This window comes from Schistocerca nitens, chromosome 3 (assembly GCF_023898315.1).
Source record: "Schistocerca nitens isolate TAMUIC-IGC-003100 chromosome 3, iqSchNite1.1, whole genome shotgun sequence".
Taxonomy (NCBI): domain Eukaryota; kingdom Metazoa; phylum Arthropoda; class Insecta; order Orthoptera; family Acrididae; genus Schistocerca; species Schistocerca nitens.
This window is the reverse complement of record NC_064616.1, coordinates 447090053-447102712: the sequence shown is the minus strand read 5'-3', so window position 1 is coordinate 447102712 and position 12660 is coordinate 447090053. Positions and strand designations below refer to the sequence as shown.

The window sequence follows — 12660 nt, the reverse complement described above, 5'->3', positions numbered from 1 at the left end:
AGGATGGCCAGACGTGAGATTGAACCGTTGTCCTCGCAAATGCAAGTCCAGTGCGCTAGCCACTGTGCCACCTTGCTTGGTGACAGTTACGCAGGAGGTGAGAAAACTTGGATTTCATGGTCGAGCAGCAGCTCATAAGCAGCACATCATGCCGGTAAATGCAGCCAAATGATGCCACGCTTTGTGTAAGGAGCATAAACATTGAACAATTTAACAGTGGAAAAACATTGTTTGGAGTGACAAATCATGGTACACAATGTGGTGATCCAATGGCAGGGTGCGGGTATGGTGAATGCCCAGTGAACGTCATCTGACAGCGTGTGTAGTGCCAACAGTAAAATTCAGAGGTGGTGGTGTTATGGTGTGGTCGTGTTTTTCATTGAGGAGGCTTGCATCCCTTGGTTTTTTGTGTTGCAATATCACAGCGCATGCCTACATTCATATTTTAAGCACCTTCTTGCTTCCTACTGTTGAAGGGCAATTCGGGGATGGCGATTGTATCTTTCAACATGATCAAGCACCTGTTCATAATACACAGCCTCTGGCAGAGTTGTTACATGACAATAACATCCCTTTAATGGACTGGCCTTCACAGAGTCCTCACCTGAATCCTACAGAACACCTTTGGAATGTTTTGGAATGCCTACTTCATGCCAGGCTCACCAACCAACATCAGTACCTTTGCTCAGTGCAGCACTCCATGAAGAATGGGCTGCCATTCCCCAAGAAACCTTCCAGTACCTGACTGAACATATGCCTGCAAGATTGGAAGCTGTCATCAAGGCTAAGGGTGAGCCAACACCATATTGAGTTCCAGCATTACCAATGGAGGGCGCCACGAACTTGTAAGTCATTTTCAGCCAGGTGTCCGGATACTTTTGATCACATAGTGTATCTGTGTTACTGGGTAACTAATTGTATTTTCAGGAATGTTGTGCTGTTTGCACTTTTGGTACCAGAAAGAAGACATCTCAATGTATATTTACATATGTAAATATATTTCAGATATTAATGAATGTCAGCTTAACAAACACGACTGCCTGCCAACTCAAAGGTGTGATAACACTATTGGATCATTTCACTGCATTCGTGTAACAAGCTGTGGTACAGGATACACACTTAATGCACAAACAGGACAATGTGAAGGTATGTTTGCTTTTTTATCGTTTTTATACTCTGTGGTCTTATCATTAACTGCAGTTACCTGTTTTCTTCCCATATGAGCATTGAATGTTTGGTTTCCAATACCATATATATGTTAAAATGAGTTATATTAATTTAATGATCCATAACTTTTATACATGAGGCATTCATAGAAATATGAATGTATGTTGTAGACATTGTTGAAAGAGACACATGTTTGCTCTGAACTAATTTTGAGACTTCTCAGACAGTTTGCATAAAAATGCTAGAGGCAGGCCTCGTAATTAATAAAATTTCATCTCTGATATTTTATTCAAATAAATAGAACTTTTGATGATTAGCTGTGCATGATCATATAAGGTAATAAGTGTTTTATCTTTAAAAAGTCAGTATTACAAATCAGTAATATCACCAAAAATATTTCATGGGTTTCCCATTGTATTACCGTAAAAAAAAAAAAAAAAAAAAAAAAAAAAAACACCTCAGCTAGCTGCTATATCAGATATGAATTACACGAACTGACACAGTCAGCAGACAACAGTCACTTAAGTAAGGCTGAAAATGTTTCTCAGTTATTGGATATTGTCTTTCCTTGGTGATAACTGAAATAAAACACACGCACACAAATTAGCTTACAAGGGGAAGAGTATCAGTTATAAGCATTTTCAAGCTGAGTGCTGGACTGGTTCAGGTGACTGAGGGTTTAGGGCCTTCATGTAAGGATTTCATGAAAGATGTTCAGGTAGTGATAGGGGTGGGGCAGGTAACAACCTAAACCGGGGCAGAGCATACAACATAGGTGGCAACCTGAATAAGATAGCTTCCCTAGCTAGTGGCACCAGTGTGAGTATGGTAGGGCTGTTCCAGTAGCATGTTTGCCCTCATCTTGGTAGTGTAAAGTATGTCAGCGCAGAGTTGGAGATGGAGCTGATGACTGCCAGCTGGGTGCACATTGCAGTGGAAACTATCAGGAGATGGAGCTACACTAAACATGGTCTGCTCTTCATCAGGTTTGGGAAAGAGAAATTGGTAGAGTTGATTAGTGAGAGTATAGTCAGTGGGTGTGGGCAATTAATTGGTCAAGTACTTGTTGTCATGGGTAGGAGAACTCGGCCTTTTTAGGATAAACCCTGACAAGAGGCTACCTTGTGTTAAAAGTATCTCAACCAGCTTAGAGACTTCTGCACTGTGTATGCAGGAAATAGAATGTACTCCCACTGGAGTGTGCAAGCACCATGGAAGTTTGTTCAGAATTCTGTATTATTCATCAGAATGTATCAGTCCATTAAAACTAAAGTACGCCAGCTTAAAGTTGAATTACAGTCTTTGAGTAGCATATTAATATGCATTACAGAGCACTGGTGTAGAGATGATGAATTGCAGCATATAGTGCTACCATCACATGAATGTGCAAGTTGCTACTGTAGGTCTAGCTTAAAGAGTGGGGATTATGTTTTTACGAGGGTGGTTTGAAAATTTCTCAGGACAGAATAGAAAAAAGTACTTACATCACTTAAACTTTTCTATTTTTCAATGTCATCTCCTTGTAGATTAATGCACTTGGTCCAACAATGTTCCAGGGCCTTGATCCCATCTCAAAAATGAGTTTGCTCCAGGCCAGGAAAATAGTTGTCAACTCCGGCTATCAATTCTTTGTTTGAAATGAATCTTCATCCACGAAGAAAATTTTCAGATTTTGAAAGAGATGGAAGTCTAACGGAGCCATATCAGGTGAATAAAGTGGGTGTGGCAACAATTAATACCTTGTCCGTGTCATTTTGCCATGGTAATGGCAAATGTGTGCAGGCGCGCATTGTCTTGATGGAAGATGACTTTCTTCCTTGCTAAACCTGGCCTTTTTTTCATGTATGTTTTTGTTGCAATTTGTCCAGAAGGTTAGCATAGTATTCTCCAGTAATTGTTTGCCCAGTGGGGAGATAGTCTACGAACAGAATTCCCTTCGAATCCCAGAACACTGATACCATGACCTTTCTCACCAAAGTAACTGTCTTTGCTTTCTTTTGTGGTGGAGAATCAGCATGTTTCCACTGCTTTGACTGTTGTTTTGTCTCTGGGGCATAGTACCGCACCCATGTTTCATCTGTGGTCACAAACCAGTGCAAAAAATCTTGTTCGTTTCACCTAAAACGGCCCAACCATTGTTCCGATATGTCAATTCTCATGCATTTTTGATCCAGTGTCAAGAGTCACGGCACCAATCTTGCACTTTCACTCGTCAATCCTCCATGACCATTTTATGCACTTTTGCAATGATTTCTGGAGTTTTGACACCTCTTGGCTGACCACTGCACAGATCATCAGCTAAGCTCTCCCAACCAAACTGAAATTCATTTGTCCACTTGGCAAAAGTTGAATATGACAGAGCAGAGACCCCCAGTGTATTCTGGAAATCAGCATGAATGTCTTTTGCTTTCATACCTTTCTTTACGAAGTACTTAATCACTGCTCGAATCTCAATTTTTTCCATCTTAGCAAATCACTATGCAGAAACAACAACAGAGCCACATCACTGTCACAGCCCTCTTCCAAGAGCACTGATGTGGTATGTGTTTACAGGCAACAGTCCAATGAATATCACATGAACAACTCATTGCACTAGTGCTGACCTCTCATTGTGATTCTGAGAACTTTTCAAACCACCCTCGTATATCAGGGGTAGCACACATCTTAACATTTTGAATTGTCACCCATTGAAATAATGAATCAAGTTGCCTATAAGAAGCTAATTGTTCTGTGTGTTTACTGCTCACCTAGGGGTAATGTGGACACTTTCTTCGACAAATTAACTGAAGTCCTGAAAAGGTTCTCAGCCCCCAAAACTGGTGTAATAATATATGGAGACATGAATATCAACACAGGTGCTGAGGGTAAAATTAGTAATAACCTCCTAAATATTTTGAACATTATTGGTTTGACACAAATGGTAAACACAGCTACGAGGATTTCAGAAAGTTCAACTTCAACTTTAGACCATGTTAATATTCATAAGAGATCTGAAGTGGCATTTTGGATCATTTCTGTTAGATAATGAAGCTAAATACAGGCTCAGTGAAACCTACAAAAATGCAGGTGTACAAAAGGATTTTGTTAGATCATAAGATACTGTACATACATTTTGTAGGACATTTTCAAATCAAACCTGGGGTGAAGTTTATATGGAAAGCAATGTTGATTCCATGTTCTCTAAATTTTGCAAATTGTTTAAATTGAGTTTTGATGATTTCTAAAAGTAGCCATTTCTACAGCAGTAGCTAAGGAAAATAGGTGAATAACTGCAGGTATTAGAAGGTCTTCACAGAGACTTAAATTTCTCAGTTCTTTGCAAAAGAACTGCACTGATACACAGTTCCTTGGGTACTATCACATGTATTAAAAATATACAGGAGAGTACTGCTTGTGGGGAAAAATCATTAAATGACAAATTAATGTACAATGCAGGAAATAATAACAAAGTGGTGTTGGATGTTATAAAACAAGAAGCTGGAAAACACACACACAAGGATAAAAACATATGAATCAGAGATGGGGAGAGATTAATAGAAAGTCCTCAGGAATTAGCAAATTTTGTAAATGATTATTTCTCTGGTATTGTGAAGAACCTGCAGTGAAATCTTCCTAAAACACATGTAGCACCCACAATGACTTACACATGAAGCACAATGATGTTGTTTCCCACAACAGAGGTTGAATTTAGGAAGACAGTACAATGATTAAAAAAATAAGAAGTCAGCAGGTATAGATGAGGTACTTGTCTCTGTTCTGAAGACATGAATAGATAGAATAGATAGCATACAAGCTGTATTAACAAAATTAATAAGTGCATCCTATACTTGAGGTGTTTCCCAGAGTACATCAAGTATGTATGAGTGGCACCTTACTAAAGAAAGGTAATGCTGAAAGCATTGAAAACTAAAGCAATTTTCATGGCTGTATTCATTCTCGAAAATAACTGAAGCAATAAATTACCATTGAACATAAAGGAAACAAACAGTATGCAGTTCGTCATAAAGAGAGGAAGCAATTATATCACTTTAAGTATTGATGATAAATCTATAGATTGTGTGGCAAGCACAGTGTTTTTAGCGATGAGCATTGATTGTCAGTTAACATGGCATCAACATACAAAGATACTGGCAAAAATAATGTCATCAGTACACTATGATGTTAGGGTGTCAGCATCAGTTCGCAACAACCAGTGTCTTGTGGTGGCATACTATGCCTACATACACTCAGTTCTTAGCTATAGGATTCTTTTCTGTGGATCAAAGACACAAGACATAGACACAGTTTTTAAACTGCAGAAAAGTGCCTTAAGAATAATAACTGGAAGTTAGTATTCGGGCTCATTGTAAAGAGGTATTTAAAAAATGGATATCCTTACTGAAACTTCCTGGCAGATTAAAACTGTGTGCCAGACCGAGACTCGAACTCGATTATTTTAGTAGCATAGGAATAAAATTACAGGAAAATTTTCTAACAGCCCATCAGGTCAAAAAGCCAAATAATGGTGTATCACACTCAATGGTGTTATTCCCTACAACACAGGAAGAAGTCTATAAAGCAGTCAGCAAACTGAGAAACAAAAACTCAGCTGGTCTGGATGAAGTCCCCATTTTTATAATTAAGGACTGTATCAAGAGCCTACTTCCACCTTTAGTTGATATTATAAATCAATCTTTCAATCAGGGCTACTTTCCAGACTATTTAAAATATGCGAAATTACTACCTCTCTTCAAAAAAGGTGATGCAGGAATAATTGAAAATTATAGGCCAATTTCTCTACTATCATGCTTTGCAAAAATATTAGAAACTATTATGAAAGATAGGCTAATGAATTATTTAAATAAATACAACTTACTGTCTGTTGACCAGTTTGGATTTCGATCAGGGAAAAGCACAGAATCAGCAACAGCACACCTCACAAAACACATTCTAGAAGCATTAGATAAAGGGAACTACACAACAGGTATATTTCTTGATCTAACTAAAGCGTTTGATACAGTAGACCACAACATATTGTTAAATAAGTTAGATGAACTTGGAATAAGGGGACTTGTGAACAAATGGTTCAAGTCATATCTAAAAAATAGAAGACAGATAACTGAAATCTCACATATTTCAAGTTGCTCAAACTATATTGTAAAGTATACTTCAGACCCAAATTATGTAAATATAGGTGTCCCACAGGGTAGTGTCCTTGGCCCAGTACTATTCCTCATTTATATAAACGACTTCCCACAGAGCATCAAGCATGGACAAACAATATTGTTTGCAGATGACTCAAATGTTCTAATCAGTGACAAATCACCAGATGCACTAAAAGAAAAAGCCAAACAAACACTAAACAGTGTACGTGAGTGGGCATCCAATAATAAACTAACACTAAATCTTAAAAAAACAAATGCTGTTAACTTCTATGTCTGCAAAAAACCACACTATAACAACTTTAAGTTAAACAATGAAACTATACAATGTGTAGACTACACAAAATTTCTTGGTATGCATGTAGACAGTCAGTTAAAGTGGGGAGAACATATTAAAATACTTAGTAACAGAATCGCTACAGCATGCTATGCTCTGAGAATTCTGACTGCAGTTTGTGATACTACATGTGTCAGATCTGTATATTTTTCTTATATCCACTCTGTTATTACCTATGGAATAATATTTTGGGGAGTCAACAGTAAAAATATTCAAACAGTTTTCAAATTACAGAAAAGAGCAATTCGTATAATAACCAAGAGTGGCAGTAGGGCTCACTGCCTTGAACATTTCCAAAAGCTGGAAATCCTAACTGTCCCTTGTGAATACATTTTTCAAAGTGTTATGTATGTAAAAAAAAATATTGACTGCTATATGAAAAATTCTTTAGTACACAGCTATGAAACTAGAAACCAATACAATTTGCATCTAGAGAGGAAAAATAAAGTTAAAACTCAGCAGAGCTTGTTGTACAATGCTGTTAAATTATATAATAAATTACCCCAAAAAATAAAAGATATTGACACAATCGGACAGTTCAAAACAAAACTAAAATTTTTTTTATTAAATAAAAGTTACTACGCAGTAATGGACTATCTGAATTAAAACATGTAGTGTAATTAAAGTATCCTGCATTGTAATACATGAGGAAATCAAAAATTGTACAGTACTATAAGAAAATTACAAATTACACAAGGATATAAAACTAATTTAAGATACCTCAAAAATGTGTGTAAATACAAATTTTATGTGTATAATTGTAGGTATATTGTATTGTATATGATTTTGCTGACGAAATCCACACAATGTAAATTGTTACATGGATTAATAAAGAAATCAATCAATCAATCAAAACCTTTGCCTTTCACGGGCAAGGGCTCTACCAACTGAGCTACCCAAGCACGACTCACACCCCATCCTCACAGCTTTACTTCTGCCAGTACCTTGTCTCCTACCAAGTTCGAGTATCGGTCCGGCACAGTTTTAATCAGCCAGGAAGTTTCATATCAGCACACACTCCACTGCAGAGTGAAAATTCTCATTCTGGAAACATCCCCAAGGCTGTGGCTAAGCCATGTCTCCGCAATATCCTTTCTTTCAGGATTGCTATTTCTGCTATGTTCGCAGGAGAACTTCTATAAAGTTTGGAAGGTAGGAGACGAGGTACTGGCAGAAGTAAAGCTGTGATGATGGGGTGTGAGTTGTGCTTGGGTAGTTCAGTTGGTAGAGCACTTGCCTGTGAAAGGCAAAGGTCCCAAGTTCGAGTCTTGGTCCGGCACACAGTTTCAATCTGCCAGGAAGTTTCATATCAGCACCCACTCCGCTGCAGAGTGAAAATCTCATTCTGGATATCCTTACTGCACCAAGTGTGTACATATGCCTATCTGTGGTGCATATCAGAGAAAATATTACTAAATACTGCACTAATCGTCCTATACTCTATGATGGAACAAGAGCAAGTTTGGAATTACATTTACTCAAAACAGCATTTTATATCATGGGATGAAACTGTATAATAAATTGCCAAAGGAAGTGAAAAATATTACCAAAACATATTTGTTTGATAAGGCAACTGAAATGTTCTTCACAAGTAATCCATATCACACAATTAAAAATTACTTAGAGGAATCAGACTAGTGGGCAGTAGTGAAAGGGGATAACTACAGCAGCTTGTCATACTTCAGTACATAATATGGTTTACTGCTTTCACAAGGATCATGTATGAAGATGTATAATGCATGACAGTAATATCCATCGACATAGTTTTTTGGGTGGACAGTAGCACATAGTTGAATATGGAGTCCGGAATTGAGGCAAGGTGCACAGCTGCATCATCTTAGTCTAGGAGTTATCAGTGGGTGTCTTAGTATGAATGGTAATGAAGAGCAAAACTATGTTTTACATTGAAAGTGACTGGAAATTCTCCAGGAGTCATCAGCAGGTGTTCTCAGTGGGTGGCCAGTGAAAAAGAAAATTATATTTTGTAGTACAAGTTGCCTGAAACAATTTGTGTGTAAATGAAGCCACATTATACAATAGAGAATTACCAAGTGAGGCAGTGCAGTTGTTAGAACACTGATCTCATATTTGGGAGGATGGAACTGCTCTGTTTGGCCATTCCAATTTGGACTCTCCATGGTTTTCCTAGATCGCTAAGGCAAAGTCCGGTGTGATTCCTTAATCGAGGCCATGGCTGACCACCTGTTCTATCCCCATAGGCTACCTGTCCTGTCAACTTGAAGCATGTTATGTATGCTGTGTGTTATAGTTTGGCCTACTGATTGGCACTACATTACAATGGCAAATCCTGTATCATTTTGAGATGATCCTTGGACAAATAAAGATAAATAAATAAGGCTTGATTTTATTGTACACACAATCTCCAAAGTAAGTGTAGCAATCCCTACAGAATAATGCAGTTTCTGTACAGAACAATGCAATTTCTGTGCATGTCATTGTGTTTCAATCTCAAACACACTATTGAAGGGCTCTTAAAAGTAGTCTGTCCCAATATGGAAGAATAACATGAGAAGAGACAATGTGTCGGCACCATTGCATTTGCATCAAGAGTGGCAAAAAATTGTGACGTCATGATGTAAAAGACCAGCTGTTATCAGAGAAATAGCTGTATATCTGTGCTACAGAGTATGGAGAACTTGTTGGTCAGGCTGGCAGATAACTTGTGTGGGGAAAAAGGAACTAGTCCACTAGTCTCACTAATACTATATGGTAGTCATATGTCCTATAGATCTATTTCATGATGGCTGAACACTGTTTGTCTTTATGCTCAAAAGATGGTTAAGTTCATTACATTGGCTCCCATCCACCACCATGTCATATTATTATGGCTGATTAAAAGTCATGACTGTACCAGATTGGAAATTTCCATGTAAATTCTAGCATGGTGCAAAGCAAGGCACAAGTGGTCCTTATGATATTTTCATGCAAGACAGTTCCTACCCCTGCGGAATTGCTTACACTTCTGGGAATTGGATTTACGACATCAAACAAATGAGATAGCATGCAAATTCCCACAGAGCATGGTTATTTGAGGTGTATTGCATAGACAATAACACCAGTTTTGACTCCTTCATACATGAAAAATCACAAGACAGAAACAGTATTACAAATCTTGAGAACTTGCAAACAATCTGTTTAAGAAACCTGCAGGAAAATTCACTGCTGCTTCCTGATCGTCCAAAATGTGTAAGCTAATGACAGTGGGTGACACTACTTCAGGTGTAACATTCTATTTCTGGTCTACATGTGGCGAGAACGAATGACATTGGCATGTTCACTAGATGTTCATATGGTCTTATGACATCTGGATACCTATGTTAACACTAAGTACGAGAATGTACAGAATGCCAAGTTATAAATGTTGTAGAGGATCCTTATTGAAGTATTTTCAGGTAGTGAAATAATGCTCAGAAATTACATTATACTTCTTTATTTTGAAAAAAATTACAGTTTATAGTAATAACTTAAGCTTGCAGTTACTGTTCAAAGTGATTACTACCAGTGCCCATAAAATTTTCTACAGTTTTTTCACTGTCCCTGTTGTCTATTGTACAATCAGACAGGCAGTTAGAACTCTACACATCAGTTACCCTTCAGTTTCTTCTGGGATTTCATACAATGGCAGCTCATGTAACCATACAGGAAACATCTGCAAGATTCAGAAATCATGCTGGCCATGACATGAGACCTCCCATTCTAACCCACTGACAAGGGTTTCTGTTGCTCAGATGCTCGTAGTATTAATATCTGAGCATGCTGGTGCATCAGCATGATGAAACTGCATCCCCTCATGAATGGTGGGAGGTTGTCTTAAACAACTGTTGAAGTGCATCTTGGAAAAAAACTAGGTTATATATATGACTCAAATGGGGTAGCAGCAGATGTCCTATTATTGAACTTAGGTGACTCTAGTCAACAAGTTGACAGAAGGTTGTTCCAGGAGATCTGAGATAAGTATGGCATATGGATTTTAATTGCTCCAAGCATAGATACTGCAACAGTTCAAAACATCAGCACATTGCTAGATGCCTTATCCTTGAGCAATACTAACTTTAGTAGGTTTTGCACTGTGTTAATCCACTAGGCGATCAATTAACTGAAGGAAGCTGTGTTTCAAAATCATTTGCTCACATTGCTTGCACATGTTTATGAGGGGGTGTAACTGCTGTTACACCACTGCTCCTTTTCTACAAAGTATTCTTTAATATGTTTATTTCATGAGTAAGCTAACAGGTGCTTACCGAGTAATCTTTTCCCATTTGATCCAACACCATACTCTTAAATTCTACTATGTGAACAATTATTTGTTGAGAACTTTGACAACTTCTCTGTTCATAATAAATGCTACTCATTTCTTCCAGATAGAATGAGCCTACTGTGAAATTTTTCTCTGTACGTGTGTTTTTCTTTCTAGACTCTACGTCTTGCTACACCTTACATTATATGTATGTCTGCAAATCCCTGTAATAAAAAAGTTCCATCTTAAAATACCAGCCATGAACAGATGATAGTGTGTTATTTTTCAAGATAATGCCAGAAACTACAATGCAGTAGACAGTTGTTATAAATCTTAAGCAGTTTACAAACATGTAACTCAAATGCATTGGTCATTAAAGACCTTGTACCACCTGAAACACTAATTTCAGGTCATTGTTTCCTTACTCAAAATACTCATTTTAGGGTCCTGTACCATCTGTATAAGGTGTTGTGACATCCTGTGATTGTTTTTTAGCCATTTCAAAGAATAATGTAGATCATCTTGTTTGCAATAATGTAAATAAGAGGTTTGGAGTTTGAATGATATTGAGTTAAAGTGTTAAGTGTCATTAAAGCCATGTGCAGGGTGCATATTGTTGTACAAAGAGAGAGTGTCCATAATAATGAGCCAAAAACTGGGTTATAATGTGACAGTAGATAAGAAGAGACATTAGTGAAAAATGAACAAGCAAGTTGCTGCAGTGGTTAAGACAAGGCACTTGCACTTGGGAGGAGTGAGTTCCAAATCACTATCTGGCCATCTTTCAAATTGTAGACATCTTTATGTAAGAGTGGGGGAAAAAAAAAAAAAAAAAAACCAGCCTATCGCACATCTAAAGAACAAATGAGGTGTTTAGGCTGCTATTTGTGTAAAATAATTCTGTGGGACTGTTGAAATACTGCTTTCGTGGTGTTTCAAATTATGTCCAATAAGTAAATAATAGCAGCTGATTGCTGCATTATTGTTAGTACCAAATTACCTGTATTTACAAACATTGTAGTCTCATGAGTAAATTTTCAATAAAATAGATTTAACCTGAGCTATTACATTATCTCTTTGTATTCACTTATTGCTGCTTGAAGGACTGTAAAGAGACGATTACTACCAAAGATAAAGTCATGCTCAAGCATTACTGACTGTTGCATTTTGTATAGGTGGCTGTAGCATTTGTTTGCCATGCAGTGTACTTGCAGTGGAATGCTCAAGTTGCAGATGCACTTCAGGCAACCATTCTGCCATTTTAATTTGTCCACTACATGTTTCTGTAAGATGCCTGTGTTTCAGATGATGATGAATGCCTGTTAGGAACAGACACTTGCCGTAACCTGGGTCCAATGTGGCAGTGCCGCAATACCCTTGGCTCATTTCGCTGTGAGAAAAAACGCTGTGGAGACAAAGAAATACTACTAAAAACTGGTGAATGCAGAAGTGTGGTCTGTAATCCAGGATATGAAATTGGACCTCAAGGCAGATGTGTTGGTAAGATGTTCATACAGTTGACCCAACAAAAAGATGTCACATATTGTTCAAATCTGCTGTATCATCTTCAGATTAAATTTATCAGAACCAATAAATTGTAACTTAATAACAACACTCACAAGCAGAAGCATTACCCAATCTTCGTGCACTAATTCAGTGTTAACCTCTTGACTACCAAAATGAGCTTGCCACTTGCCACATTGATCACTGCATCATCATAAGTAATTAGGCATAGCAATCACAATGCTACCTGACGT

General features: G+C 37.6%; 1 protein-coding gene across 3 annotated transcripts in view; it reads left to right on the top strand.

Moving 5' to 3' along the window:
* LOC126248378 (fibrillin-1-like) overlaps positions 1 to 12660 on the top strand; it is a 647044-nt gene that overhangs the window by 554006 nt on the left and 80378 nt on the right. For all 3 annotated transcript variants that reach the window (XM_049949314.1, XM_049949313.1, XM_049949315.1), the window contains 2 exons: positions 1006 to 1146; positions 12209 to 12403. In XM_049949314.1, coding sequence (XP_049805271.1) covers positions 1006 to 1146; positions 12209 to 12403 — 336 coding nt within the window. The remainder of the gene's footprint in view (positions 1 to 1005; positions 1147 to 12208; positions 12404 to 12660) is intronic.